Source organism: Pantherophis guttatus, chromosome 4 (genome assembly GCF_059756535.1).
Source record: "Pantherophis guttatus breed Tessera chromosome 4, ASM5975653v1, whole genome shotgun sequence".
NCBI lineage: Eukaryota > Metazoa > Chordata > Lepidosauria > Squamata > Colubridae > Pantherophis > Pantherophis guttatus.
Window position 1 is genome coordinate 61,560,184 of NC_142066.1, and position 26,511 is coordinate 61,586,694.

The 26,511-nt window shown below is 38.7% G+C and overlaps 1 protein-coding gene across 1 annotated transcript; it reads right to left on the minus strand.

Moving 5' to 3' along the window:
* VAT1 (vesicle amine transport 1) lies at positions 1-25,461 on the minus strand. Its single transcript, XM_034416220.3, has 6 exons — positions 24,776-25,461; positions 14,901-15,108; positions 11,570-11,740; positions 9,351-9,440; positions 6,930-7,171; positions 1-6,243 (listed from the first exon to the last, which is right to left on the minus strand). The coding sequence occupies exons 1-6, from the start codon at positions 25,220-25,222 to the stop codon at positions 6,139-6,141; spliced, it is 1,263 nt and encodes a 420-aa protein (XP_034272111.1). The 5' UTR covers positions 25,223-25,461; the 3' UTR covers positions 1-6,138.
* Positions 25,462-26,511: the final 1,050 nt, after the last annotated feature.

Below are 26,511 nucleotides of genomic sequence, written 5' to 3' on the forward strand. Positions count from 1 at the left end.
TTTTTTTCATTTTTGTTATGCTTTTAATGGAACACCCAAGAAACACATAAGGCATATGGTAACAGTAGGCAGACTAGAAATTTCATGTCTGAATCTGTAAACAGCATCAGCACATTTGCTTTGTTGATACACACGTACACGCAGGCACACACGCAGGCGCAAGCAGAAGAGGACTTCTTTTCAAACACCACAAAGACTTGAAAAAGCATCTTGAACCATAAAGACACAAAAGCTGTTTGTGGACCAACCAAAGCAGAGGGGGTGGGCAGGTGCTGTCACCAGGTGTGAAGGGACTGTGCAGCCTGCCCTCACTGCCAACAGCCTTTCATCATCAGTATCTCCCTAGCATGGGGGGATTCTATTTGGCAACAGTGGTGATTCCACAGCTGGCTCTGCAGGGCCAGGATATCCACTGCTTGTCATTCAAGCCTACATCACACTAAAACAATCATGCAAATAAAACAGGCCTGCCTTGACAAAAGGAGAGCTTTTCCTGCCTCTGAAAGACCCACAATTACCTTGGCTTTAGCCTTCATTACTAACATCTCTCCCAGTGGTAATTAAATACTTTTTTGGGGATTTGGTGAGCCAAGCCTAACAAAATGCAAAATGCACTTTGAAAACAAAAGGAAAAGCTTATTGATGATAACGGAGAGAAAATATTTTAAATGTTTTTATTTCAGAGACTTAAAACTAAAAAAGTGAAACAAATTTTTAAGAATTTGTTTACCTCTGAACTCAGAATTCTGAAATGTTTAAATCTGAAGAACAGTTGAACTCAGTCATCCTGATAATCAAAGACAAGAATGGGTCTACAAATGGAGTGTAAAGCTTGTAATAATACATTCTGGGTATTTTACTCTCTGTGACCTAAAGGTGCTTTTTTTCCAAAAGACAACTGGATTTTTTGGGTTTTTCGGATGAGAAGTGAAACATTTTCAAAGAAAAAAATCAAGAAAGTCCAGTTGTTTTTTGGGGAAAAAAACACCTTTAGGATAACCATGACCTGGATGACTGAGAATCTCCATAGACATCTCTGATTGACCTTCCATCCACCACCACCACCACCACAGCACATACTATGCTATCTATAATTGAGAACATTATAAAAATTAGAGAGATATTTCATTCATTCAAGAAGTATTTTGAAATCTCTCTAAAGACAGCTCCGATGTTAACTTTGGCACATTGTAAATCATTTCCCTGAGGGAGCTTTGCCTCTTTCATTTCTTTATTTGAGGAGGTCCCTAAATAAAGTGAGCTGGTATTAATTGCCAGATCACATTGTGGGAGTTACTATGTAAAAGGGCTGCTGTTAGTTCATACCACTGAGGACCCACTTCAGCCCTTAAGAAACAGGCTTTTCAAAATACACTCTTTAGGCCTTCAGTAATGTTCAGGCTACATGTTGCTCACTGAGCATGAAATATGGCACTTTTTTCAATTAAACTGCTCTATCAGCCGTACACCCATGGAAATCTAGGCAGCATCGTTTTGGAGTTTTATGATAAAATCTTGAACTCTGCAAGAATATGTATCAATAAAGGTTTCTTGTGATAAATGTTGTATTTTGTTTTATGGACAACATTTATCACAATAGAAAATATCCTATTTCTCCTCTCACCCCATCCCAACACATTTTTAACTTTGAAGTTAAGCACATTGTTTTAACTAGTTAAGACGAGTGATTTTAATTTTAAAGTGGGGGAGAGGTGGTCAAAAAGGTTTTTTATTATTACGAATGGCCCATAAAATCATTGTCTGAAATACATACATGCATGCACTTCACACAGACACACACAATCAAGCTGCAAAATAAAAGAGATGATAAAAAGTTCAAGATTACAGTATTAATCAGCAAGGCAACAAAGAGTATAGTTATAGTGCTTTAAAATTTGATGTTTTCTGTATAAAAGAACTACAGCTGAGTAGTAGTAAGACAAATCCACTTCAGCACAAAGATAAAGATTTCTTCTGTTCAGGAAGAACATTTAAAAACTGTCAGATTTCAGCATGAGAGAGCAAGGTTGCAGGAAGGGAACAGGACATCTGTTGCTGCTGCTTTAGTTTAAAAACAGTTTTCCCTTTGTGGTGCCTTTGGAAATACATGGAAAACTATACTTGGCTCATCTCTTCCCAAAGGCACTACAGGAAAGAGGTTAATTCTCTCTCAACAATGGGAAGTTCCACAAATTATACTATTAACAGAATTCAGATTCTCCATATTTATCATGTGACAGAGGTTCATTAAGCCATACATCTACTCAATTTAAAAATAGCTTCCAGCCATTAAGGTCAGAAGTAGCAGTCAGGAGATTTAAACCACACTTTCACAGTATTATGCAAAAATTGTCTGATGGCTGTCATAAGGAAGGATGAACATATCTAGGAGAATTCATTGTATCTGTTAATAGCACCAAAATGTATGCATTTCTGTAACAACTCATCCTATTATATAAATGTCCTCATTGATTAAGGAACAGAAGCCATACGTACATTTCAAACTGTTTCCTTGGGACGGGGCATTCTTTTTTAACAAGTCAACATTGGCAAAGGCTTCTTGAATTAGACCTTACTCACAGTTTGGAACAAGGCACAATAAATTGGGAATAACAATGCAGCATATAAGTTCTTTTAAAGGCAAGGCTATTCCTTGCAGTTTTACAACGATGAGGTTAGAAATGTTTTGGAATGCCATCCCAAGTAAGGCACCAGGCAGCAGCAAGAAGACAGGCATGAGGGAAAAAACCCAATAATTAAACCCATGAAGTTTTACAGTAGATTCTCTCCCCATCCCACCTTTCCCCCCCTTATTTCGTAAAAGCTTGGGAGACCACAGCTGATCGTGCAAGACTTTTTTCCCCATGTTGTGCTTAAAATAACAGAAAATTGGGAACTCATTTTCTCTATTGATCATACAGCTGATATCTGTAAGCTCCTGTTGGCCTATAATCTTAAGACTAGAAGATAAACAATTGTACCTTGGTAGGTCCTGGGAAATGGTAAAAATATCAAGAGGTATGAGGACATATGTATAAAATAGGTGGCAGAAGAAAGGTCACATCAGATAATCAGAGCTCTAGGTTAGTCTCCAATATCTATTGAATCTCCTGCATATCAGACCTCCTCCCGATGCCCTTTAGATACGGAACCTGGAAATTCCCTTGGCTGGAAATGCTGAAAGTTGAAGTTCAATATCTCTGAAGGCCTTCAAACTGGAAAAGTTGCATTTGACTTAAATGAGTCAAATGACTAGCCAGCTGTCCTTCCATAAGGTATGAAATTCTAGGAATCTGTCTTATACTACATTATACCATTGGAAGTTCTTGGGCCAACATTTCCTCCAACTGTCCTAACTTTATCTACCGTGGCTTGGATTTGGAATTACCTGCACAAAAATCACATGCTCTAGCATTGAGCATTGGCTCCTTCAAGCAACAACTTTTGGTTCCTCCCAGTTCCAGGATACCATGAGTTAATTGGTATTCTGTACTGTTATTATCTTTCAGTAAGAACATGGCAGATTAAATAAATGCTTGGTAGCCTTTGTTTGAGCCTCTAGAAATGATGTACTCACCAATCTTAAAACATTAATATATACAAAATAATGAAAGGAATGATTCAAAGCAAGAATAATCACTTCCAGAACTTCCATCTTTTGCTTAGAACTATCCAAGAAATGTTTGGCATTCCAAGCCAAATTTTCTCCACAGTGATTGCACTAGATGCCTCCTTTGTTATGTTACTCACCATAATGGTGAACAGAGTTGTATAAGGAAGACAGCTGTCTTAAAATAGCCTTCTCAAGTTGGAATTTTGCAAATATATTGTCTTATAGTTTCCATAATCACAAGATGGCAACTATTTCAGCAATTGGATGTTTGAGAAGGAAAATATTTATATTACACTGAAGGTATGAGGTTCCATTTCAGGTTTTTTTTTTAAGAAAATGAATCTCTCTCCCACTACCCCCAATTAAGTATCAGGAATGAGATGCAGTACTAAAGATTGAAAAGCTGTAGCATTGTGCAAGAATTGTGAAAATGTTCTATTCACAAAACAGACATGCTAAATAAACATAGTTCTGCAAAAGATTGTAAGCTGAAGATGTCCCTAAATAACATAAACAATCAAGGGCTGATGGGCCAAAAGGATGTCAAAAATGGTTTCAATTGTCACAAATATATCAATAAAGGAAAATATTTGTAGTTCAGGGTTGAAATGAGAGTTTCTTGGTGCTCTATGAACTTGCTTGTTTTCTTGCAGATGTGTCATTACCCTAACTAGGTAACATCATTAGTGCTAACTTACCTAGTTAAGGTAATGAAATGTCTGGCTTTCGGATGGGTGAAAGAAAAAGAACTGCCAGAAAGAAAAATGCTTAGTTGATACAATCTACTGAAAGTATTTTTTCCTAGGACAATAAAAGACAGAATATTAGATTTAGGATTTTTCTGCCATAACTGTGAGAATCAAAAGAAAAGTCCAAGGAAGCAACTTGGGACCCTAGTCTTTTCTTGGATATTTTGTTTACTGGAATATGAAGAGGGATAACAGCCTCACCCAACGTAGATTGGCAACACTCCTGGAAAGAGAAGGAACTTTAGAAATGGATAATTCAAAGTGCTGAGAAATACTCTGAGGATCAAATTCCTAAAATAGCAAAAATATTTACTGACATACATACACCAAAACCCTCTGAAGATTTTCAAGGAAGAGCTTTCGAAAATGGTGGTGAATGAAATAGGATCAGACTTAATCTATTCAGCAAAAAAGGTCTTCAGCAGAAATAGTTCCAGAAACATTCTCAAAGACCGATTTTTTTTCAAGGCAGAATCTTACAAATCTAAAAATCTGTTACTATTTCCTGCCCAATCTGTTTCTTGTACAGAATTGGTCCTGTTGCCCTTTCTCTACAGCATAAAAATATTAAGAGAATATTTAATCTGCAGTGAATCTTAAGCATAAACTATATTCATCCTTGATGTAACTTGCAAATCACAGGCACAGATGCCCATCTAGATATTTTGGGTCTCTAAGTTAAACAGCAATTGTAAGAGAAAATAAGGTTATTAAAGTATTTCTCCAATCTTTGACTGAGGACATCTCTGTTGTTTTTATAGTTAATCCTTAGAGCAGCCTCATATCAAGCCACAAGCCAGAGATGGCAACCATGATATCACTTTTTTGATATTACAGGCTAGTCAGCTGTTTAGTACTGTTAAATATATATTTAACCCATTAAATGGAAACAGTCAGTGTTTCTCTCCAAAAGAAGCCATACTTGGAGTCTTGCAGCTTCTTTCACTGGTAATTTCTTGATTTTCCATACTTGCATTCTCTGTAGTAGATTTTGACAAAAAATATGATATATGAGCTTTGCCTAGATAGCACAGAGGACTTTCATATAGCAGTGGTAGCTTTGTTGCACCAAGGTAAATGAATACCTCAGAGACAAAATTCCCTTCCTCACATCTCCCCCCAGCTGCAGAGATATCTAGTGTGTTCTGTTTGTTAAATGTGCCCTTCCAAAGTAGCAGATTCAAAGATTTGTTTCTATGGAAACTGTCAACTGCCAATAGCTGATAAAACAATGGGTGTTTTACGCTCTCTAAACTTACTAATCATTAAGTATTCAGAGGTGAGCTAAGGATGGCTAAGGACAGAAGATGTCATAGAGACAAAGAACATAGCTAGGAATTTTTGAACAGTGTGTTCAAAAATTTAAGATCAAGAAATCAAAGACATTGCCAATTGATAGGTTTGGCCTTGTATGCTTTTCACTTCAGATAATTCTCTATATGGTTCCTTTAAGAGCAAAATATCAAGATTGCAAAAGAAGTGCTGAATTTCTTTTTTAAACTAGACCAACCAATAATTTCATAGGGATGTGGCAATCTTTTAAGTTCCACTCTGTAAAAATTTTATGAAACTCAGAAGCTTGCCTCAGCTTTAAACCGTCAACTAACCACAAGAAAAGACATTTTTTTCTTCAGTCACTTATTCCATTAACAGCAGTGAGAGACCTGTCCATTCCTACTTCCCTCAAGGGTCAGATGTGGGGGGGAGGGGAGGCAGTTAAAAAAAAGGTCCCCCAAAATCAACCTGAGGTCAAACAGTTCACCTATGCCCCTTGCTTTAATTCTCTGTTTTCTTGTTTTCATCCTTCGGTGGAGCTTCAGGAACCAAGACAACTTTCCCAACATTCTTCTTCTCTTGCATCTGCTTCATGGCATCAACCACCTGCATCAGGAGAAGGACCAGACCATTTCATTCTTTCTACCTCAAGAAATATGACCAAGGAGAATGCATCCAAGGGTACATGTCAGACTTTCCCAAATTGGTGCATTCTAAATTATCTGTACTCATTACTCTCTTTTTAATATATACTCACTGTTCACTAAAGTCACACATGACATGGAGTTTGTTTTTTTGGTTATATCTGCCTTGAAAGAGAAGCATGTACACATGGGAGAGGGAGTGTTGATCAAATGACTCAGCCACTTACTTGCTTACTCACTTTTTAAAATACTTCCTGTCATCAGAAGGCCAAATACAAAATCAGTCAAAGAAGGCTTTGCACAAACTTTAACACAACTTTGCCTTTTATACTTTCTTTTCGTGTCTTTGCCCTTGAAAAGACTGCCAGAATTTTTTAATGAATCTGCCTTCCCCCAAGCATTTAAAATGCCAACCAAGTGAATGTGATTTATATACTGGACATTCAACTGACTGGACATTATAAGAGCATGGCAGATGGCCATTAGACATCAAACATTCTGAAATCACTAAATGGATTTGGGGATAATTGCTAGGGTTGAAGTCTCTAATGATGTCAGTTCTTTGTAGGGGAATAACTTAAGCTAAAGACAGCATTTTTTTTTATTGTGGAACACAAAATAACTCATTGGGTGGCCAAGCATCCTCACCTGTTCAAAGGGCCAAACAGAATCCACCTTTGGTTTGATTTTGCCCTGATTGTAGAGAGCAATTAGCTTGGTCACCACAGCAGTTAAAAGCTCCACTTCCTCCTCAAGGTAGCCCAGGTGGTAGCCACAAACTGCTTTGTTGAGATGAAGCAGCTGCAAGGCATTGATGCTAAACTGATTCCACCAGGTCTTTGCCATAGCCATTAGGTTCTTCCTCTGCCCTGTTAGCAAGTTGGCTACACCTACAAAATTGAGAAATACCCTGTTTGAGATCCATCAATATAATAACTCTGGCAACTATGCCTTGAAAATCAAAATGGCTTTTTCTTTAAATGCAAAGTACTGCAGCACAGGAGCAAGCTACAATTCTCATTCCAAAACTGCATTCTTCTATCAGGAATGTGTGCTCCTTATAATTTAACTACCTGATGACCTGGCACTGCTTGGGTATCTTTTCATCCTAATCCCCCTCGGCCTCCCACGCATTTACACACAACCCCCATTGGGGTATTTTTTTTTTCCAGAGAGTAAGTCATCTATGTACCAAGTTTGGTTGAAATTGCTCAAGGTGTTCCAGAGTTATGCTGGAACACACATATACACACAGAGGGGTGTTAGGGGTGTATTACCCCCCATAGTGTTTGTCTCCAGAGGGTAAGTCATCTGTGTACCAAGTTTGGTTGAAATTGCTCAAAGCATTCCAGAGTTATTACGGAACACACACACACATACACAAACACACACCGAGGGATGTTAGGGGTGTCTTACCCCGACAGTATTTTTTCCCAAAGAGTAAGTCATCTGTGTAGCAAGTTTGGTTGAAATTGCTTGAGCCGTTCCTGAGTTATGCTGGAACACACACACACACAGACACCCCCACCCCCACCCAAGGGGTGTTAGGGGTGTTTTACCCCCACAGTATTTTTTCCCAGAGAGTAAGTCGTCTTGTATACCAAGTTTGGTTGAAATTTCTTGAGCTGTTCCAGAGTTATGTTAAAACACACAGACACTGAGGGTGTTAGGGGGGTAAATACTGTTACCCCCACAGTATTTTTTTTTCCAGAGAGTAAGTCATCTGTGTAGCAAGTTTGGTTGAAATTGCTCAAGGCGTTCCAGAGTTATGCTGGAACACACACACACACACACACACACACACACACACAAACACGCCGAGGGTTGTTAGGGGTGTCTTACCCACACTAGTTTTTTCTAAAGTAAGTCATCTGTATACCAAGTTTGGTTAAAATTGCTTGAGACGTTCCACTTATGCTGGAACACACACACACACACACACACACACACCAGGGGTGTCTTACCCCCACAGTACTTTTTTCCCCAGAGAGTAAGTCATCTGTGTAGCAAGTTTGATTAAAATTGCTTGAGCCGTTCCTGAGTTATGCTGGAACACACACACAGAGAGAGACAGAGAGAGACACCAGGGGTGTGTTACCCGCACAGTATTTGTTTCCAGAGAGTAAGCCATCTGTGTACCAAGTTTGGTTGAAATTGCTCGAGCCGTTCCAGAGTTATGCTAGAACACACATACACACACACACATCCCCGGGTATCTTACCCACACAGTATTTGTTTCCAGAGAATAAGTCATCTATGTACCAAGTTTGGTTGAAATTGCTCGAGCTGTTCCTGCTGGATTGTGTGTGTGTGTGTATATATATATATATATATATATATATATATATATATATATATATATATATATATATATATATATATATACATAGATCCTTTTTTATATATATTGAAGATTAATAAAGTATCTGCAAGAAGATTAGTACATTCTAGGCTACACCAGTATATGTCAGTCCAACTTAATCTACCCCTGCCTTCTATATAAGCAGAGGAAAGTTTATTTCTATCTCAATAGCAGAATAATAGCTTGCAAGGATGGGATTTGGGGAAAGATTTTCCTTTCCCAAAGTGCACACAAACACACACACACACACTTTTTTAAATGGGTAAGGAACTGGGTTAGAAACCAGGAGACTGTGAGTTCTAGTCCCACCTTTGGCATGAAAGCCAGCAGGGTGCCTTTTGGATATTTGCTTTATCTCAGCCCATCTCACCTCACAGGGTTATTGTTGTGGAGCAAGTAGGAGGAGGAAGCACTTTGAGTTATTGAGGAAAAATAATAAAGGCAGGAAAAAAAAATCTAAAAAGAACAAATTTCACTAAAGCATCCAGCTAACCACTATTAGAGCTTTAGCTTGATCCAGAAAACCAGACCTCTTTTATCATTACTTTTTGTTTGAATTTCAGAGAATGATTCTTGATACTGCAAAGTGATCTTATTTAGGCACACTTATTCTCAAATTCCAGATCTAATCTTTGGGATTTAAAAGATTCCGAGACTCAACTTCTGATGAATTCCATCATCCTTTGATGGAATGCTTTCTGACTCACCATAACTGACCAGTTTGCCCATTGGTTTCAGGAGATGAAAGCCTTTTGTGGTATCTGAACCTCCTAAGGGGTCCAAAACAACATCTACACCTAAAAAAGAAAAGAGGGGGGGGGAAGAAAACAAAAATTATTTAATGGGAAATTTCAATTGAAATGAAATAAAATTCCCCATGTGACATTTTCAGTCTAACCAGGTTTCAATAATTTTAATTTCAGTTACTTTTAATTTTATTGTTAAGTTTTGGTAAAAAAAATTAAATCAGTCTCCAATATAAACTAATAATTTATTCAAATCTATTATTCAGTCAACCATAAATCTATAAGCAGAACATCCATAAAATTTTTTCATATTCTCTTTATTTTTACTATACATCTACCAATAAATCTATGGGTGCTAACTATGATTTCAATTTTTCCCTTTTTTCTTTCATTATAATAATTTCAAGAAAAAAGGAAAACAAATAATGCTGATTTAAAAGAATATAGCAATTAGAGAGATTAAGGAAAAACTAATATAAGCATTAAAATATGAGTGGATAACTAATAAAAATTGAATAACTAATTCTTATGGCTAATATATTGTAATACACCATTAGCAACTTAACAGTAATGTAAGAAATTGGATATGCCATTTCTAGCTAAAACATGTCCCTACTGAAATGTAAAAATATGTAACAGGGAAAACTGAAACCATGACGCACACAAAAAACGCTATATGTAAACATACAATAGAAAAATACTATAAATAATGTGTGGGGCAGACTACATATTAGATTGAAATATGAACTCTGTAACTCAGATTTGCCTCAATTCCATGTATAGAATTGTAATCCAAAAAGTGTTTCCAAATAAGACTGAATTGTACCTAAGGTTAGATAGGAAGTCATTCCAGACATTAAAGCAGTGGTGAAATCTAAAATTTATTACTACCAGTTCTGTGGACGTGGCTTGGTGGGGAGGGTAATGTGACTGGGTGGGCGTTGCCATTTTTTTTAACTTTTAAAACCATTTTTTCTACAACCTCTTTGGCGAAGAGGTTGTTAAAAAATGCTTTCAAAAGGCTCTGACGATCCCAGCTGAGTTGCCTGATCATCAGAAGCTTTTTAAAAAACTTCTGCCGATCAGGCAACTCAGCTTGGATCGTCAGAGGCATTTAAAAGAAAAAAAGGGTTTTTTTCTTTTAAAAGCCTTTGACGATCCCAGCTGAGCTGTGCAATCATCAGAGGCTCTCTTTTTTTTACTTTTAAAAGCATTTTTTGGCCGAAGAGGTTGTATGATCGCACGGCTCAGCTGGGCACGGGGGGGGGGCGGAGATTTTTGCTACCGGTTCTCCGAACCACCCACCTCCATTGCTACCAGATCAGGCGATCCGGTCCGAACCAGGAGCATTTCACCCCTGCATTAAAGCATATTCACACAGTATAGTTAACCATTCTTACACAGAGGGAACAAATCTAGTAACACTTGGATCTTACAGTTTGCTCCCAGTTTGATATATTTTTGTTAGTCCTGATAAAGGTCTGGCCTGAGCAGATTTCGGAATGAATCCACTAACCTCCACCCTTGAAAAATTAATTTAGATTGATAGCTCTACAAAGCACCACCAACTCAAGTTATTTATTTAACCTGATTAAAAAGGTGGCCCTGATTAAGCTGGGCTGCAGTTATAATAAAAGTACATAAAATAACATATGAGCTGCCAACTCTGGAGAGCAACATATCCCTAAGAGAGAGAGTTTAAGACCTGAAGTGACACTCAATCCCATCATCAGCATCACTGATGGGGGCAACCCACCACTGGGGGCAACCCAGTGGTGGGTTGCCCCCAGTTCGGACCGGTTCTATAGAACCGGTAGTAAAACCGGTTGGAGTCTCCACCCACCGACCCCGATATCATCAAGAAGCTTCTGCACATCTGTAGAAGCTTCTGTGCAGAAGTGTGCACGGCCCCGTTGCGAATCGGTAGTAAAGATATCCTGATCACTACCCCGACCATACTTCGTTTGACATTTTTCTGCACATTTCAGCCGATTTGTTTCAATTCATACAATTAGTCATGTTCTGCAAGTTAAACTTAAAACTCTAAATAATAAATAATTGAAATTATGCCAGTTCATCAAGCACCTTTTTTCCAGCTCCCATAATACCTGAGCAGGAGCACAGAAAATGAAGGAAATTTCAGATTATCTTGCTCCACCCTTTTTTCAGCCTCTACTAACCTTTGGGAGAAATTTTTCGGATTTCAGCCACATAATCTGCTGCCCGGTAATCAATAGGGTGAGTCACTCCATTCTCTTTGAGGGCCTCATGCTTGGCAGCAGATGCTGTGCCAAAAATGGTGACGTTTTCCACTGTTTTGCAGAGTTGGACGGCTGCAGTTCCCACACCACCTAGAGTGAGAGGAAAATGGGTCAAGTGAGGAATGAAGAAGGCCCATGAGCCTCCCCCCCCCCGCCAAAAATGCAAAGTTTTCCATTCATTAAAAGAGTCAACGTGGGTTATCCTCACTAAACTTACATGTTTCCATGTAACTTAATCAAAGTTAAATCAGTGGAAGATGTTCTCAGTAGTACCATAAAATGGGCAAAGCATGAAGACGACACTGTTGGTTGTCTTCACAAGGACACAAGGAAAGCTATTTGATGCTATTTAATGGTCCCAACTATCTCCCTACCATAATCCCCAAGAGTTGGCTAGATTGTGAATGAGTAGAACTTTTTGGAATAAGAACAAACATCCAGCTGCTATTGGATCAATCCCATATCATTTCTGACCTTTACCCATACAATTGGTGCCAGAGGTGGGTTCTAATTTTTTTTACTACCGGTTCTGTGGGTGTGGCTTATTTTGTGGGTGTGGCTTGGTGGGGGGTAATGTGACGGTGGGCATGGCCAACTTTTTTTTTTTTTTTTACTTTTAAAAGGATTTTTTCTACAACCTTAAGAAGTTGCAGAAAAAAATGCTTTGAAAAGCCTTTGCTGATCAGGCAACTCAGCTGAGATCATCAGAGGCTTTTCAAAGCATTTTTTTACCACCTCTTCAGCCGAAGAGGTTGCAGAAAACAATGCTTTGAAAAGCCTCTGCTGATCCCAGCTGAGCCGCGGGATCATCAGAGGCTTTTTTTTTTTAAAGCATTTTTTTGGCCGAAGAGGTTGTAGAAAAAATGCTTTTAAAAGTAAAAAAAAAAAAAAAAAAGCCTCTGATGAGTGGGCGGGGTAAGGGAGCAGCGACTGGGCCAGGGATTGGTTTGGGGGCATGGCCAGCTAATGATATTACCGGTTCTCGGAACTACTACAAATTTTTACTACCGGTTCTTGCAAACCGGTGCGAATCGGGAGCAACCCACCACTAATTGGTGCATATCACATGTTCCATATAACATATCACATGTTACATTCTTATATAACATATAGCGAACCGGGTGGCTGTATTTGCATAAAAACTAAAGCAAGAAGAGGAAACTTTGGGGGTTGGTAACATACCTGGAACTTTAAAGTGCCTGAGATCCACTCATAAATAGCTGCTTATGGTAGGTTTAGCCAATCATAATACATTAAGCTTAAACACTGTGGCTGCTGTTTTTCTTTGCAGTATATCAGATTCCATTAAGAATAATAAGGGAAGCTTTATTTAAAAATAGTCCAAAGCAGGGGGCCTAATGTACACCAAGAAAAGGTACAAAACAGCTTATCTTTATGCCATTATTTGCTTAATTAACCCAATAGCCAGATTCTCACAATACACTGAATTGTTAACTATAGTAACCACAATGGCTATGGGCTAACCACAAACTATCCAACTATGTATTAGTTTTGTACCATGCAATATTATAAATCCAATTATTGTGACTTATAAACTTTTTTCCCCATAACATTATGTAGAAACAGGCCATTATGTTATGTTCAACAAACCAAAGTTAAAAGAAACTGTACCTCAGAATGAGGTAGCAATGTTTCTGTGACCAAGGGCCATATGCCACATTCTTTGACGGTACACGTAAGTATACATAAGAGTGCTGCTAGGTGTATAGAGTTTTTTTTAACTATTAAATGCCCTTTGTAAGATGGATATCAGTATTTATATATGTTTCCATTTCAAAATGGGATGAAACTTTGCCATCAGTTTTTACCCATTATAATCAAAGAGAGATTCCTTTGTTCAGAGGAAAATTACTATGGGGATTCAAGATTGCCCATCCAACTTAACACCATTATGAACCCACTTTATGACTGGGAAAAAATAGTTTTCCAATCCCCCTTTCCCATAAAATTTATGATGGCTGACTTTATACAAGTAGTCTTCAACTTACAACCACAACTGGGACCAGAATTTCCACTGTTAAGCACGCCCAATGTTATGATCCTTTCTGCATGATTGCTAAGTGAATTCATGCAGTTGTTAGGGTTATGTGGTCATTCAGCTTCCCCCATTGACAGGGCTTATCAGAAGCTGGCTGGGGAGGTCACAAATGAAGGTGACATAATCCAGAGGATGCCGCAATAAGTACATGCTGTATGTCAAGCACCAAAGTTTGATCACATGACCATGGCAACGTTGCAATAGTCCTAAATGCAAGACTGGATTGTAAGTCAGATTTTTTCAATGCCATTATAACTTCAGTCACTAAATTAATAGTTTTAAGTCAAAGACTATCTGTACATTATGTACACCCTTGATTTTTAAGCCATGTTTAGTGAATAAGCCATAAGTAGCTGATTCACAGAGCATTCTAAGTCATAAACTATAATTTAAAAACCACAAAAATTGAATTCTCATGAATCAAAAATAAACTTACTTTGGTAGCACAAATGCATAAATCCAATTTATATGAACTTGTGCCAGATACTTTTCCATAATGTAACTTGTTTTACTTGTATGTAAAATATGTTAGTACCTTTTATCTAAAAATCTCTTAAAAGATGCACAAAAAAGTAAAATACTTGCAAATAAATGTCCCAACAGAATAATAAATTAAAAATAAGAGGTAAAAATTGTCAACACATAAACATTCTGAAAAGTGGGATATACAGTACAGGTAATCCTAGATTTATGATCACAATTGAGCTCAAAATTCATATCGCTAAGCAAGACAGTTGTTAAGTAAATGCTGCCCCATCTTATGACCTTTCGTGACCCAGTTATTAAATAAATCACTATAACTGTTAAGTTAGTAACACAGTTGTTAAATCAATCTGGCTTTGATTCTGCTTGTCAGAAGATTGCAAAAGATGAGCCCATGACCCTTGGACACTGCAACCATCATAAATACGAGTCAAGCACTTGAATTTTGATCACATGACCATGCAGATGCTGCAACAGTCGTAAGTGTGAAAAATGGTCAGAAGTCACTTTTTTCAGTGCTGTTGTAACTTCACTAATGTTCACTAAATAATCTGTTGTAAATCAAAGACTACCTATAAATGTGATATATGAGTGTCAATACATTAGTATTGTAGAGCAGGAGAAGACTTCAAGGTCCATGTTGAAAGTGACCTTTGGCTCAAGCAGATCAGCAATACACTGCAAGAACAGTAGGACAGGTTTTGTTACCTGCTGCCATGTGGACGAGGACACTCTGGTCAGGGCGCAGATTGCCAAAATCAAAGAGAACCATGTAGGCAGTGATGTAATTGACCAGAAAGGCAGCTGCTTCCTCAAAGCTCATACCTTCCGGCATGAGAAAAGTCTGATTGGCTTGGACTGTCACAATTTCTTGCCAGAGACCTGACCGAGCCATAATCATCACCTTATCACCAACCTAGCAAAAAAAAAAAAAAAAGATAATTGTGAGAACTAAGACACCCAACACAAATTCAGGATTATGAAAGGCTAAATTTGAAAGTAGATTTCAAGCTATCCACTGCACAGCTCCAGGCAACCTTTATAAATACAAAGTTTGCCCCATGTCTTTCATACTCTTGCAGTGAGATTTCTCCATGAACAACAGGATGCCATCCCATTTACAAGTCAGTGCAAGAGTCTGCTTCATGTTAGGCATGTGCTTGTACACTAGATGGCAAATTTTGGAGCGATCCTTGGCAAGGTCTATACTGTGTCAATATTGCTGAATATTAAGAAAAAGCATATAAGGTTCAGGTGAGTAACTTTGACCTGAAGTTTCTCACTGGAATCTTTTTCAGAAAGACTTTAATTCAAGAAATCCACTTTTTCTTCTGAAAACTCCTTGAAAATTTGATTGACACAGGGAAAGGATTTAACTCCTTGTGCATTTCCTCAAGAGAAGCAACTGTCCACTCTTAGATGGTGTGTTATCTAAAGTGGCATCATATAATTAGCTGATCATTCTTCCACTAAAAGATCCTGCTGTACTTTAAACTAGAACCATGTGATCAGCTAATAATATATATTTGAAAACAAGTCTGCATGTTTTAAATAGATAGATTTAAAACAGTGTTTCTCAACATTGGCAACTTAAAAGATATGTGGATACAACTCAGAGATTCCCAGCTTAAAACCAATCAAGCATCTAGCTTGAATGCTAGCATGAATAAGTTCTTTGCTTCTTGCTCATGGTACGTTACAGTGGCAGGGTCAAGGGTTTCTGAAGGTGACAGTGCAAACAATACATCTTTCTTGCAATATTTCCAGATTTCCGCTCACCGTGAAACTCTCCCGTTGAAAGAAAACACCACCGTTTCCTCTGCAGGGAGGAAATCCTGTGTTTATTTGGCTCTGGTATCAGGAAAAAGAGTAAGACTGAGCCCTGCATCCTTCACCTTCTCATGAACTACTGTCTTCAAATAGCAAATGTCACCCTTGACCAAATGAAGAAAAGGTGGACTCCCGAGCTACATATACTCTGTTTAAGTAGCTAGCTATGTACATTTATGACAGTTACAGTGTTTGGAGTTTGTCAGAATTTATTGATGTAAGGCTGCATTTCCTAAAGCCCGCCAACTCTCGAGAGGTTTACTGCAATGCACTCTGCATTGGCCTGCTGTTGAAGAGCATTTAGAAGCAACAAGCTCAGAATCAGTGCACCTATGTAACATCTCTACTTCAAGAGCTGTATTAGTAACCAGGAGCAGCTCCACATGCTGGGTCAATTAAAGTGAAGATCTGAGAAGTTGGAAGTTAGTGGTTGAGAAATAAATAAATGGGAAGGAGAGAATGTTCTATCAAAAGTATCTCTTCCCAATACTTTTTATTTACGTTTTATTTTTCACATTGTCTTCTGATTGCTTTTTGGAACTTTTTAAACTTAAAAGATAGGTAAATAAAATAATTTTCTCTCTAGACCAATCAGGAATTGTAATTCAACCTCTGAAGGGCTGCAGACTTCCCACCCTTGGTGTAGAATATTACCCTGTTTCCAACTGGGTATGGAAAAAAGTGATTGGGCTGCTACATTTATGAAAGGAAAATATATGCTTCAGTCATATATGTCAATTTGCCTCCAGATAAATTAGAATTACAATTTCCAGAATTTCCAACAATTCTGATCATTTGGGAATTAAAGTTCCAATGTATCTAGAAGGCAGCAATGTGAACTATTACTACAGATATGGCTTTTCCTCAAGCTACTGTACAGACCACTGCTGAAATGGAAAGAGAACACAGTTCAAATGATAAGTGTTATTGCTGAAATGACGGGCATTATTTAAAAGCCTATTTATCAAGAACTTTCTGAATTTGATTTATTAAACACAGCAAAGGCAAGGCATTCGGAAAAATGGCACTCAATCCTTATTCTTGTACCTTGTATTTCCTTCTGGTTGATGGGGCACTTTTCTACAGCTATTTATTGCTGAAGTATGCAGAATAATACCAATATTTCTTTTCCTGTTCATCAATATTTTAAAAAAAAAGAATTTTAAAAGAGTTTCTGCATTCATTTTAGTGAGAGTTCAAAACATTATTTACATGTTTTTCCCAGGAGGAATGTGAAAAGCATTTCCTACTACATAGACATACCTAGTATCTCCTTTTATTATTTTTTAATTTTAATGTAATTATGTGGGAATAATTACATGTATATATCATACATATCAAATAAATATCTGAATTATTTCCTGTAAATACACTAGTGAATTTATGGCTTTTTTCTCTTAACAATTTGCCACTTGCCTTATAAATTTGTAAGTCTATAAGTTTTAAAGATTTCCAAGCCATAAAAGCAGATTCAAAAAATGGACTTAGTATGTCTTGGAAGAATTTATCTTTCTATGAATTCTCAGATGCACTTAATTTCTTTCAAAAAATTTCCAACCTAACTTACTTTAATATAATAAAACAATACCAGTTTCTAGGACTGGTCTTGTCAGCCAGATTTACATGAAAAGGAAGGAATTAGTAGTTCTGGAAGAACATATTGCTGAAAAAATAGAATATCAAAATTCAGTGTCAAGGACTAATTAGGATAAGAGAGAAATGGAAAATCAAGAGATGGGGAATAAAACAATGACTGAAAATTTGAAAAAGCTATTTCTATATTGCAATGTTATGTTACAAGACTACTTGCAACGTGATTAGTGACTGCAAGCACAGAGAAGACAATAAAACATTCACCAGAATGAATCTGCCCATTCTTCTTCCTCTGAAGATCAGATTAAGACAATGCCCTACCCTTTAAAAAGTAAGGAGGCAGAAATAATTACTAAATGCCAGGGAACTTTGTCTAAGATCTGCTACCTGTTTTCCCAGCATGATGCCCATTTATTCTGGTAGCAAAAAAAGAATTTTTTTTTTTTTGGTAGAAATAATGGTTGTCAAACATTAATTTTCTAGTCAGCTTAACTGAAACTTTCCTTCCTTCTGTTATAATCCGAAATCCAAAATACAACATATGTATTATAATTGGATTGAATTGCAGTTGTTATTGCATATATCCAGATGAGGATTTCATTGTGCAATTGCCCTTGCCTCAATCATGACATTTTATAGGTGGTCTAGACATTATGACCTTATGCTTGTTACTTTTTTACATGTGACCATCATTTTTTCCACCAGTGTATTTTTGCCCCATAAATAGAAAATATAATTGAAAATAAGATCTGGCCAGCCACTGCAAATGTCACTAGAAAGGGAGGATTTGCACATCATTGATGGCCATGTTTTGCTGTGGCATTTGGGCTATATAACCTGCCTGCAAACATCAAGCTACAAAAGAGCCAACTAATATAGGGATGTGTGCAAATACAATTGGTGTGATTAGCTTATGGTTTGGTGCATTATGCAAGTCCATAAAACTTGGCTAATTGGGAAAACAATGATTAACCATTGTTATCATTAGCCTCTTCTGCATTTGCAGGCTGTGGCAAAGTCTATTAGTCATTGTTAACACTAAATGTAGTTTAGCATTTCTTTCCAGAGCTCATAACAATACATACATTAGTTTAATTCTCAAAAGACTTTGCTACACTCAAATTACACATACTGCTACAAAGTTGCATATAGGGAACCCTCAGGCTCGTGTGTTATCTTTTCTCTAACCTCCTTCACCATCACAGCAAGCAGATGATTGATGTTGGAGGAATTTCAGAAAGTTATTTATGTGATATATAAAAGAAACAAAATCCTAAAAAGGTATATTTATGTAGTTATTTACCAAGCAATTATATTAAAGTAATCAAAATAACTTTACAATCCCCAAGGCATATCACAACTTTTGAGCATCCCTAATGTTTGGAAATTGAAAGTTAAAAAATTTGACATGCCCTAAATCTGAAATCCATGTCAGTGTTGTGTATTATCTAGTTTTTCTAAGGGAAAAATTACTTATACTGAACCTCAAATGTACTGTATATGGTTTGGCTTACCATGTAAAGATGTTCTGTCTCTGCTCTATTAGTTCTCTATCATATTTTAAGATAGGTTCTTTTACACACATCTTTTAAAGACTAAAATACAAGTTTAGTATTTATGCATTAGGGACACATTGTCTAGGATGTAGGTTAACAGAACAGAATAACAGAGTTGGAAGGGACTTTCAAAGTCTTCTAATCCAACCCCCTGCTCAAGCAGGAAACCTTACCATTTCAGACAAGTGGCTGTCCAGCCTCTTTTTAAAAGCCTTGAATGACAGAGCACTCACAATATCTGAAGACAAGCTGTTGCACTGGTTAATTGTTCTGTTAGGAAATTTATCCTTACTTCTAGTTTTGAACTCTCCTTGATTAGTTTCCATCCTTCTGGAAACTTACCTTCTTACCTGTCTTACCTTCTGGTGCTTTGGAAAATAGGTGATCCTTGAATGTTAGAACTAGGTTTTCTGTATCTCTTTGCTATCACTTACCACTCATCTAGAGTTTTGCAGCCCGTGGCAGCTCTGCACTGGGGGTTCGTCCTCACATTCTTTCAACTGCAGTGTGAAGGTAGACCACCAAACATTTTTAAACAATATGTCTACATACCATTGCTTTTGTCTTATCCCACTTCAACACAGGGATGGGCCTAAATTCATCTTCAACTATCTGTGGCTCTGTACTTTTTTTTCTGGCACAAGACTATCAGACCATGTCACCACCACAGGATGCTGTGGACATGCTAAGGTTGTTTTTCCTGCAGGATACTGATGCATCACAGCCAGTTGATTCCATCAATCACTTGTCCCACATGAGAACAGACAGTCTAGACTAGAGTAGTGCATGTTAAGATGCTGTGGTATATTATGGGCCGCTCATCTTACCACTGTCTGTGATAAAATGGACTGCCAATAAATTTAGTAAATAATTAAATTTGGTTGTGAGGAGTAGCCCTTACCCCTTTATATATAAAAAAAAACCTCTGCTAACAATTAAGTAAACTATGGTTATATTTTCTTTCAATATAATTGCCCACCTAGCACTTTGAAAACATGCAAAGTAGATTAATAGGTACCACTTTGGTGGAAAGATAACAGGGTTCCATGCATCTTTTGTGTATAGCCATGCTGGCCACATGATCACGGAAATGTTCTTTGGACAATGCTGGCTGCTCCTGCCAAGAAACAGAGATGAGCAATGTGCCCTAGAGTTGGACACGACTTATAGGAAACCTTTACCTTTTCGCTTTCACCAAGTATACTTATAGTGACCACATTTCTACATTCAGGCCACCATATCTCACCAATCTAAATTAGTAGTTTATAATTTCCTCTTCACAATCATGCCAGAGATGCAGGAAAGGAGGAACTCAAAGACTGTTTTCCATTCATGTTTATTTCCAGAGTCAAATGGTGATTTAGACTAGGTTAAATCTAAACTAACCTTCCCCGAGGTGTTAGTTACCATATCCCTAATAAGAACAGTGTGTGGTAAAAATTAGGCGCATAAGAGAGGGAATGTATAAAAACAACCCCCCGAAAATAACTATTAAGCTTTCTGAAAAGTGTGTTCTTCGTTGGACAATCCATCAAAATATACAAGACTGTTTTCTAGCTTGTCTGGGATGATAAGGGCAACATTAGGGTTATGCAGCACTTTAGACCAGAAGGGAGAAAAGTGCTTCAAAGCATACATAGTACATATATCCCCTAGCAGCTGCTTACACTTGCCATGGTTTCCTTCTTCAATTCTGCTGCAATGAGAGGTTAAGAAAGTGGTTGTATTATTCCAGAAAAAAATGTGATTTGCTTTCATAAATTGATGTATTATGTGACTCTTCCTACATATTCCAATAGTTTCTCTGCATTTGATCTATAGAACTCCATAGCCTAATAGGCAGGCATAGTTTGGAGGGTGCAAACCTGAAATCCCACACAGCAAAAAGGCAGCAGGGTAAAGACTGATCCTGCATTTAACATGATGCATTTAACTGGAGGCATTTATACTTTTAACTTGATGCAACTAATACTTTGATGGAAAAGCTTCTAGTTACCTTAATTTCATGATGTCTACATACATATAAATACACACATGTCTAGAAAATAAATTAGATTGCAAAATATTTCAGAATGTATAGTAAATAACAAGCAAGACACAGCTTCTAAACATCCTAGGATTGTGCTGCTGAAATTTGGTGGCAATGCAACTGAATTTTCTTTTTGAAATTTGTTCTTTTTTTTGTTGAAAAATTGAGGACAAAAATGGCAAGCCAACCACTCTCATTTCAACTCTTAATCCTTTCCCACAATCCCCTCCCCCTGAAGATTACATACTATATGAAATTTTGCCGCAAAAATAATTAAGGAATTTTCTTTTATTTTCTTTTGAAAAGAGTTGTAATGGGAGTATGAGGCCCCTGAAAGTTAAAATACTCCCTTCTCCACCCTAATTTAACTACACCCCTAATTTAGAAAAATACATACACACTAAAATCACACTGCCAAATTTTAGCAGCAAAATGGATTAATATTAGCAATATATTTTAGACCATTTTGGAGAGTATGGAGGTGGTGAAGGACAGAAATGACAGGCATTTTCCTGCTGCTGTTCTAGCCATTTTCAAAGCCATGAAAAAGAATCTGATTTTTTTTTTCAGTGCAATATCATTCCATTACCAGAAACATCCCTATAGCATTTCAACAGGTTGTTAGGCTGAATTGTGTCTTTCACACCATTACAGGTTGCCACCCCAAACAAGTCAGCTTCACTAATATTTTAATGTTCTGGTCCAATTTAGTTTGCCTGGACTATTCCTTGGTATCGTTCCCTTCTCTTGTAAGTGAAACAAAATTTTAAAACCTTGCCATTTTAAAAAAACACACAGATCAAACACTTTAGAAATTCCTCAAACTTGCATTTCCTGATTTATCCAATTATAAATCTTAGTCCCAATCAGGATTATCATTAGTAGATAAGATATCTAGGAGTGTCATATTGGTACGTCCAGCCTTTGTACTGTGTCAGTCTTGTTCTACCAAATAGGTTGAAATGCCACATCTTCTTCTTACAAATCTCCGTTAATATCCTGCTCAATAGAGAACAATAGAATGAGACAGGACCTTTGAGGACTGTGTAGAATCCCTGCCAGTTAAATTGTTGTGAGATACATTGAAGCTTTTCAAGTTCTGAACAGACACCACAAAAATAATTTTCTTATTTCGAGGGTAAGATTGATGACAGGTCGTAGTCAGTGGTGGGATTCAAATTTTTTTTACTACCAGTTCTGTGGGCGTGGCTTGTTGGGCGTGGCTTGTTGGGCGTGGCAGGGGAAGGATACTGTAAAATCTCCATTCTCTCCCCACTCCAGGGGAAGGTTATTGCATAAACCCCATTTCTTCTAGATCAGCTGGGACTCGGGAGGAAGAGAATAGATGGGGGCGGGGCCAGTCAGAGGTGGTATTTACTGGTGCTCCGAACTACTCAAAATTTCTGCTACCGGTTCTCCATAACTGGTCAGAACCTGCTGAATACCTCTGGTCGTAGTTAACTGCAAAATGTCTTCCTGTAGGTGCTCAAAAAAACCACCCCTCATGAAATCCAGTCCTTCTTAAACACTGTCGGTTGATCGTTCTGTACATAATCTATGTAAAGCAATCGTTAAATTTTATTAACACCGATTTGCGAAGAAAAGCAGACTTAATTCTTCAAAACTAGATCTGATTTAAATTTGTTTATTAGAATCTGCCTAGGAACAAGTCTACACCAATAAATGCATGCATTGCCAGGTTCTTAACATATAAATCAAACTGTTTAGAAAGTCAAGCTTCAAAAGTTAATGAAAGGAAATAGATTTGTGTTTAAAGAGATATTCAGCGATATATTTCAAGCATTGATAGGAGGAAGGTAGTACGGTTATGAAATTTCTTAGGCATGATCTACATTTGCCCAATATGAAAATATAGAAATTAGACAAGAACCAGTAACACCAGTTCACAATTGACCTTGTACCTATCAGAGTCTGGCATATCCAGACTCATCAAAGGATTGTTATGAGGCAAAAAAGATTAAGACTAGAACAGAGATTTCCCACCGCTATGCCATCTTATTTAATTAATCAGTGACTTTAAAAAAACCTTAGAATCTTTGCAATTGCCCTTGGGTTAAAGCAGAAACAGGGGCCAAGTCCAGTTTTCTTTACTCCACCCACCCCCATTTAAAGCAGATTAGATATGCTTCAAGCTTGTTTTACAACACATGATTTATGAACTCAGATAAGAAGTACAGTGAAAGCACATTAAGCTTCAGCTTAATGACTGGGGATGCCCCCAAAAGAAAAGGAGGGGTGGGGAGCAGATGTAGAAGTAGAACAGTTGTAATCCTTGAATTCTTCCCAGAGTGAACAAGGGGAACCTCCCAGAGTAGAATACTCTATGCAATTTCTAATGAGTGAGCAGAGTGAGTGAATATGTATGTAAATATTTCCATGTGTTTCAAGGTTGAACAGAGGCACTGAAAAACAATCCAGAGATTAAACTATTGGGAAGAAAGCATCACTATACCACATAGCTTGCAAGAAGACCAAGAAGGAAAAGATATTGACGCTAGAAATACAAAATTCTACAAATAAGGAATGTGAAAACCTGCATCCTGATCCCACTGGCAGGCCATTTCCTGTTTCCTAATCAGGCTGAAAAGGCCTCTCTTAAGGATCCACAGCTCCGCCCACTGCATCTCACCCTTTTGGGCAAGGCTGAGAGCTCCAGGCTTGGGAGGGGGTTGGGCAAAAGGTCACTGTCGCAGCAGGGCTTCGGCTGGATTTGTATTTCAAAAATCTTCTGAATCCCTTTTTAGGATAAGCCCCACCCATCTTCAGTTCAGTGGCTGAAATGAGGAATGAGGTAGGTCTTCTCTACCTAACATCCCTGGGGGCCTCAAGTACTTCAAAGGATTAAGCATGAGGCCAAGGGAAGCCAGGGAAAAACCCCATTTAGGGAACAAAATGTCCTGGTGATCATCCATGATCGTTCAGTTTAAAAATGTCTGCCTCCCATAGTAACCCTTACCCACTCCCCAGACTTTAACGGGAGAGATCCCAGAATTCGCTTTTTTGAATCTGCTTTTCTGAATCTGTTCCCTCACTTCTGGACGGCACTAGTTTAGCAGGGAGGCCAAGAGTATGCTAGCTGGCTGTGGATTCTGACGTCTCATTGTTTTAGCAAGCAGGCCCGCATCCATTTTTTTGCCAGTTACAGGGGAAAAGATACTTTTATCCTTCGCCCCATGTCTTGATCCACAGGGTGGGACCCTTAGTCAGCTTTACACATTTTCTTTCTTCACAACTCACATTTAGGATTTGTCTCTCACCTCCCCCCCCCCGCTTTAGACCCTCAAGTCTGGGTCTTCCCAACACTGCAGGCCGTTTCCCGACCGCCTCGAGGTACCCCACCCATTTTCTTGCACCCAAATATCAGGATAGTGGCTACGCCCAGCAACCATTTTTCTGCCTCCCAATCACTTCCGATTAGGGTGGGCAGCCCGTTATACGCCGCCGCGGAGCAAAAATTGCTTCCAGCCACTCCCCGCATCTGAATCCTCTAGACAGGCTGGCCAAGGCAATGATGGCCTCCGTCCGTTGTTCGCCGCCGAGAGCTCTTTACCCACCTTTGGGCTGGAGACGCCCTCGCCCACGGCCAGGACGATTCCCGCCGCCTCCATGCCAGGGCTAACGGGCGGCGAGGGAAGCCTCTCGTAGAGCCCTTGGCGAGCCAGCAGGTCGGCAAAGTTGAGCCCGCAGGCCCGGACCTGCACGCAAACATGGCCAGCGCCCGGACTGGGTTCCGCTTGAGGCAGCTGCCGAATCTGCACTTTCACCTTCTCGTAACCACCAAAACCGGTGAGCACCAGTGCTCTATACTGGCGACCAGCAGCAGCGGTACTGGTAGAAACGGCGGAGGCCTCCTCCGACGTCCCTTCAGCAGCCTTTCCCTCCCCGCCAGTCACTGTTGCCTCCGCCACTGCTTCTTCGTTCTGCTGCTGCTCTGCGGGAGGAGCAACATTGCTGGTTTGAGTGGCTCCCGCATCTTCCCCGACAGTTTCTTCTCCAGACATGGCAGCTTCTTGGGTACTAGCAGCTAGTGGTGTGTCTAAACGAGGAAGAGGAGGAGAAATAGAAGGCTCGGCGGACCAGATGCGCTAAGCAGCTGTGGGACGCCTGCAAATCCCGGAGCTGACGGTTAACGCTAGCTGGATCTAACTCAGTATGCTGAGTTGGAAAATGCGGAATGGAAAACAGAATTGATGGCTCCACCTAGAAAGATCTGCCCGCCTGACTTTTCGTCAGTGGATCTAATACGCCCACCGTCTCCTTGGTCAGGAAGCAGAGGCGGAGACTAGAGTAGGGCAGGGTGTGCCTAGCAGAAACAAAATGAAGGGCTTGCTTTTTTTTTTTTTTCCATATTTCCCCTGAGCATAATAGCATCGTTCCCAAGTAAAATCGCACGTAGCATCGCAGATGTACAACTAGATTTAATTAGCGTGTTTTTAGACTGAGACCCTCTGTATTGAATGAGTCAAACTTCTAAGCAAATACGCATAAAATGGCAACCCTCCTTTATGCACTACTTCTGAGCTCAGTGAATTTATTCTCCCCGGGGAAGCATGCATAGAATAGCAAGTCTCCCTCTCGTTGTCTCATTTTCCAGCATCTTTTCTTCTGTTATGGTAGTAATTTATCACTATTCAACATCCTTTTCTTCTTGCTGTTTTTCCTAATTTCATCACTATCACCATCTCTTTTTCTTTCTAATTTCTTTCGGAACAGATCAGGAGCACAGCAAGCTGCATTTATCCTGGGATTGGTAAATATAAATTTGCATTGTTGGTGTCCAAGGGTTCAGATATGAGTTTTACCAGCCCAAGTTGAATTTGGGAACTGTATGACTTTATAGTGCAGTGATAGTGAACCTTTTCGGCAGTGAGTGCCCCAACCAGAATGTGTGTGCATGTGTGCTGGCCAGCTGGTCGTCCTGTGTGCTGGAGCACTGGAAACCCAAAAAGCAGCTGTCCAGCATGCATGCCTGGTTTTGGGGCATTTTTCAGGCTGTTTTCAGGTTGTTTTTTGGGCCAGAAAATGGTCCAAAAAGGCCTGGAAAACAGTCTGAAAACCAGCCTGAAACTGCCTGAAAAATAGCCTGGTTTTTTGGCTGTTTTTAGGGCCATTTTCAGGCCGTTTTTCGGACCATTTTCTGGGCTGTTTTGGGCCAAAAAACGTAAAATGTATCTCTTTCTTTCCATTTAGTTCTCATTTGGATTCATAAACTCTGGATTTAGTAGTCTTATTGAAAAAAAATTAAACCTCCAAGCCAGTTAGATTATATATCAAGATATTCAAGCATTTT